Raw genomic sequence first — 6,180 nt, forward strand, 5'->3', positions numbered from 1 at the left:
GGGGAGAAGAATAATACAAGGGGAGAAGTATAAATTATTACAGGTATTGCTAACCTTGTTGTTGTTTGTTAGCTTGTATGTTTTGCAGGTAAGCCAAACTTGCTTTTAAAATTGAATTTTTGATCATCATCAAAAAGGGAGAGATTGTTACCAATAAGGAGTATTGGTAAATCTTGAAGAAATTTGTTTTGATGATGCTACAAGAAGTTTTAGTTGCAGAAGATATTAGAATTAGTTAAAAGCAATTTGTAGAAATTAAATGTAATAGGAAATTCTTGTAAACCTTGTAAACTTGCATTTTTAACTACAATAATCGATTATGATTAAGAATTAATCGATTATCACAAGTCATACTTGAATAATCGATTATCACTTCATATAATCGATTATCACATTTTTGAAAACCTATAACGAACTTGAATAATCGATTATCACTTACAATAATCGATTATTCATGGCAGTTGGGAGCTGACCTTTGGCACTTAGTGTACTTGGCTATATATTTTGTTTTGGAGAAAATGGAAAGGAACGTTTTTGAACTGAGAAAGCTTAGAACACTGTGTGTCAGAGGAACGTTCTCAGAAAGCTTTTTGTTCATTGTTCCCTTGCTTGGTCTTGTGAAAGGAGAGGCTCGCGTATCGTGTGTCGATAGTCGGAGCAGACTCTCTTCAAGTTAGCAAGCTGCTCTGCCCGGTCTTGTGAAAGGAGAAGCTTGTGAATCGTTGGTCGATTGCTGAAGCGGTTCTCTTCAAGTTGGTAGAGTGGTTCTATTCATTTTATTCTTGTTCCTTATCTTGTAATCTGTTAAACAATTTTTTAGTGAAAAAGGTTAATCACTATTTATAGTGATTAACGACTGGACGTAGAATCTTTTGATTCGAACCAGGATAAAAGTTCTGTGTTGATCTTCTTATTCCCTAAACTCATTTTATTTTACGTATATCAACTGTTTGATTAATTTTCTGAAAGAAAATTATTTTTACTAAAAAGACCAAATTAAGTTTAATTGTGATCGAATACGCTTTCCACTCTCTGAGTATTAATTCCGCTGCGCTATACTCTTCGGAAAATACCCCCTCCGATACCATCAGAGCCGAGGAGGCTGGACGAATAAGGCCCTTATAGGCCGAATGCGTGGGGCCTCTGGTCACCGAATGGTTAAAGAAGCGAGGCCGCGAAGCCGAATCGCCTTGGTCGAACGACTGAGGCCTTAAGGTGTCCACGCCGAGGCCGAATGGCTTAGGCCTTAGGAGGCCCTATTGAGATCAAACGTCTGATGCCCGAAGGGTGGATGCCGAACGGTTGATGCCACATTTGGTGAAGTACTTTAGACCAATGTACTGGCCGAGCGTGCGCAGTCGAACGGTTAATGACTAATACCAAACGAATGTAGGATTTGGCGAAGTACCATCAAGGGGCATGATGTTGAATAGCTGGAGCTGAGGCCGAACGACCGAGATTTCGGGGCCGATTGACCGAGAATTGAGGCGGTATGCCCAATGGTTGAGGCCAACTGGCTGAACGATCGATGTCGAATGCTGGAAGTTGAGGCCGAATGGCCAAAACTCCAGGCCCAATGGCCGAGCGGACGAATCCGAATGGAAACCCATAAAAGTTGAGGCCTAACGACCAGACGAGCTAGGCGGGGGAGCCAAATGGTTGGGGAAACGAGGCCGCGAAGCCGAATGGTCTTGATCGAACGGTTGAGGATACGCGGCCGAACGGTGGAGACTGAGTTGTTGGGTTGATGAAGCGGAGTGCAGAGGCCTGAACGGTGGAAGTTGACATTCTTTTGAGGTGCCCCTCATTGGTTCCTCGTGGTTACAATGGGGAATACCCACTCGGCCCCATGGTGGGCGCTAAATGTTTCGGTCGGATCTGGATGACCCTGCTAAAACACGAGTTTGTCGAAAACCGGGCGGACGTTGCTGAATCCCACGAACTGAAGCAGACCGAGCGACTCCATCTCTAGGGGGCTAGAAGCTGGCGAAAACCAGGCGGTTACCTCTTTGCTGAGGGCTGGACGCGCTGGGAAGGGTCGAACAGGCTCTCTCGTCTTCAAGTCCTGGTTGTAGAATTCGTTCTCTCCTTGTTCTCCAAGTCGGGCGGTCGGGTACCTGTCAAAGGCACTCCGACGCTTAAGTCAGTAACATGATCGAGTGGTCTGTAATGCATGTATATATTGCATCGTAAGCAATCTGTTCCGAAATCATACCTAGAACCTTTATTTATACTGATTGTGATGGGCTTCTACCTTTCGTGGGCCTGATAATGGCCCAATCATACCTTAATCTTCATTAAGGGCTTTAATGAGTCATTAGTGTTTAACCGTGTAGTTGACCTAGTGAGGGTCGGTCGGGACGGCCGGTCAGAAGGGTGGTCGGCCAGGGATGTCAACCGGGGTGGGCGGCCATTCGGTTCTGCTGATCGGTCACATTGGACGCTCGGTCTGTGTGTGGTCGGACAACGTTAGCTTGGACACTCGGTCTTGATGGCCGACCTAGATGGGCGACCTTGGAGGACCGCTCGGTCTATGTATGGTCGGACAGCGTTAGCTTGGACGCTCGGTCGTGATGGTGACCTGGGTGGGCGACATTGGGGCAACCGTTCGGTTTATGAATGGTCGGTTCTGGGACGACCTTAAAGGAGTGTCGTGGGAGACCGGTCCTAGGGGAGCCGCCCGGTCAACCTTGGAAGAGTCGGCCTTATGGAACCGCTCGGTCGACCTTGGGAGAGTCGCTTTGGAGAGCCGTTCAGCGTTTAGTCGGTCTCTAGGAGTGATGCTCGATTTATGGGTCGACAGGACCATACGGTACACTTATTAATTTTAAAAAAATTATACAGAATGAGGACTCAGTGTCCATAAGATTTTTAAAATTAATTATTTCAAAACAAAGCAAAGATCTAACGGACGCTATATATGTGATTACTTTTAAAAATAAAAACTAAAAGGGGGCCGAAGCTATTAAATATTTTCCTTTTAAAAATAAAGTATTAGCCAAGGTTTAAAAATACTAAAAGTATCAATTAATGTTAACTGTGGTCTAACCATCACTAACTGAATCGGTTCTCACAGCACAAATTGCCACAACTTCCCTGTTTGGTAGGGAACGTATTAGCTCCATATTTGTATTTTGAAAGGGTTTAAATGGATGCTAATCCTGCTGTTCTTGTAATGTAATTATTTTTCTGTTTTCATTAATTTTTTAAAATTTAATGTATCATTTGTTTATTTTGATATATAAATTTTATACTATAACTTTAAAATGTTACTAGAAATAAAATAATGATGTAATTACATTATTAACTTAGAAATTTTGTTCTATATTGTTATAAATAATTTAATTTAGAACCTAATTAACACGTCGTAACTCATAATGAATGCCAATATCAAGATATCTCTACATGTCAGGCAATAAATTAATGAGAGCAAGTAATGGAAATTATTGTTTAATATATTTTTATTTCTTAAAACTTAGTAAAAGCAATAAACTTATAAGAAATAGATAATAAGATATAAGACTTATTTTAGTAAAGTTTAATTAAAAAATATTACAAAATAACTTATTTTAATAAAAGAAATGATATTTTGACGATACATTTTTTACATTTGACATTACTCTTCCTTATCCTTTATTATCTTTCTATTTCTAAAAATATAAAAATTTATTCCATTATGATCATCTTTATCTTTTATAATATGTGTTAAACTGTATGTGAGTCCATGAATCTAAGTGATATACGTCATCAATATTTAGACATGAGTACAATTGGGTTATAAAACAGTACGAGGAGACTTTTTTTGTGGTAAACAATATCCCAGCTTTAACTCCTATTTATGTTTATTTGCACTGTTATGGCATAGAACTGTTCCACGTACCAAATTCAATTGTTGAAAATTCAAACTTCGTAGTCTATTTGTACCAAAGTTCTCAACATGAAAAACTCACAATTGCACCTGAAAAACCAAAAGTATTCAACAATGACAACCACCAGTGTCGCTCTCTTCCTTTGCTTTGCGTTCTTCTTCTACGGTATTCAACTTCTTTACCTGTTTGATTTATCATGTTTCATATTAGTTGTTACACTCGTTTATGCATCTAAGAATACTGCATAAAAACGTTTCTTTCTGTTCCTAGCAGCTCATAAACTGGGTTTGGTACATATGCAGTGTCTGAAGGAGCAAAGGTTACTTTCACAAACAAGTGCACATTCACAGTATGGCCAGGAACCCTAACCGGAGACCAAAAGCCCCAGTTATCATCAACCGGTTTCGAATTGGTCCAAGGAGCATCATTCTCTTTGGACCTTCCATCTCCATGGTCGGGTCGGTTCTGGGGCCGAACCGGATGCTCCAACAACAACGGAAGGTTCAGTTGCGCCACAGCAGATTGCGCCTCCGGCGTAGTCGCGTGCAACGGCGCAGGTGCAATCCCACCGGCAAGTTTGGTAGAACTGACGGTTCCACCGAACGGAGGACAAGATTTCTACGACGTGAGCAACGTGGACGGGTTCAACGTTCAGATGTCCGTAACCCCACAAGGTGGCAGTGGCGATTGCAGAACCTCGAGTTGCCCGAACAACATCAATGCTGCGTGCCCTCAAGAGCTTCAAATGAAAGGGTCCGATGGCAACGTGATCGCTTGCAAGAGTGCTTGTTTGGCTTTCAAAGAGGATAAGTATTGTTGCACAGGAGCAAACAACAAGCCTGAGACATGTCCACCAACGAACTACTCTCAGTTCTTCGAGGAACAGTGCCCCGATGCTTATTCCTATGCTTACGATGACAAGAACAGCACTTTCACTTGCTCCAACAATCCTGACTATGTGATCACATTTTGCCCTTGAAGTACTCACACAGTATAGGAGAGACAGAGACTTAGTTGGGTGTTAAAATAAGTATACGCACATATGTCATGATGATGAATAAGAAATCACGTTTTTTGGTGATTGTACTGATGAATTATGATCCAATAAAGTTTAACTCTTATATAGTTGGTGCACTCTGATGTTTTGGACTTTTAACTAACCATTTTGTTAGCTATAACGTGATTTTAGCTTATTTTTAGAATGAGTAATTATTGTTTCATCATGTTATCTTTTTCCATTAATTTCTGCGTAGAAACTTCTTTATGGATTAAGACTATGAATTCAACTCGTTTTTTCGTGTCAATTTCCTTTCGTAGGGTCTGAAATTACCTTATTTTTTCATTTGTTATATTATGCACATGAGACTAACTAAGGAGGAGAAGGCGATACCATAAACTGTTAATATTTTTTTTCTTTTCTTTTATTTATGTTGTGTATATGGATTAAGATAACCCAATTATCTTATTAATTTAAAAAATTTCTGATAAAAAAATATAATCTTATATAATTGTTGCACTGTTATACTTTGGATTGTTAACTAAAATGATAATCTTTTTAGCTCTATTAATTTAAGGACAAACTGATCACTTTGTCTATTCTTATAAGGATATGTACATTTCATATCTATATATCAATAATTAATGGTGAGAAAATATTATACTATAAAAAAAGAAGTTTGCGATAAATTTTTTCCTACAACTAAATTTTTTTTATCAATAAATTTAAATGAATGAATTAATTAATTAACTATAAAATTAAAAGAGTAAGAAATTATCCATAATTAAATGGGGAAAAAATCTTATACTATAAAAGAAAATAAATTTGAGATAAATGTTTCTTCACAATTAAAATTAGTTTTATAAATAAAATTTAAAGGAATTAATTAATTAACTAACATAAAAATTAAAAGAGTAATAAAACATCTATAATTAATGGTGAGAGAAATATTAAATCAAAGAAAAGACATTTGAGATAAATGTTTCCTTACAATTAAAATTAGTTTTATGAATAAAATTTAAATGAATTAGTTAATTAATTGACATAAAAATTAAAGAGTTGTAAAACATCAATAATTAGTGGTGAAAAAAAATATTATACTATAAAAAAAGAAATTTGATATAAATGTTTTTTTATAATTAAAATTATTTTTATCAATAAAATTTAAATGAATTAATTAACACATGGTAAAAAAAAATCTTATACTATAATAGAAATAAAATTTGAGATAAATGTTTTCCTATAATTAAAATTATTTTATGAAAAAAATTTAAATGAATGAATTAATTAATTAACATAAAATTTGCAATAGTG

The 6,180-nt window shown here is 37.2% G+C and overlaps 1 protein-coding gene across 1 annotated transcript; it reads left to right on the plus strand.

The window, feature by feature from the left end:
* Positions 1 to 3,879: 3,879 nt before the first annotated feature.
* On the plus strand, positions 3,880 to 5,003 carry LOC124821168 (thaumatin-like protein 1b). Its single transcript, XM_047293026.2, has 2 exons — positions 3,880 to 4,034; positions 4,172 to 5,003. Exons 1-2 carry the CDS (start codon positions 3,938 to 3,940, stop codon positions 4,846 to 4,848), a joined length of 774 nt encoding a protein of 257 aa, XP_047148982.2. The 5' UTR covers positions 3,880 to 3,937; the 3' UTR covers positions 4,849 to 5,003.
* Positions 5,004 to 6,180: the final 1,177 nt, after the last annotated feature.

This window comes from Vigna umbellata, chromosome 6, assembly GCF_029865625.1.
Source record: "Vigna umbellata cultivar VRB3 chromosome 6, Vumbellata_1.0, whole genome shotgun sequence".
Taxonomy (NCBI): Eukaryota; Viridiplantae; Streptophyta; class Magnoliopsida; order Fabales; family Fabaceae; genus Vigna; species Vigna umbellata.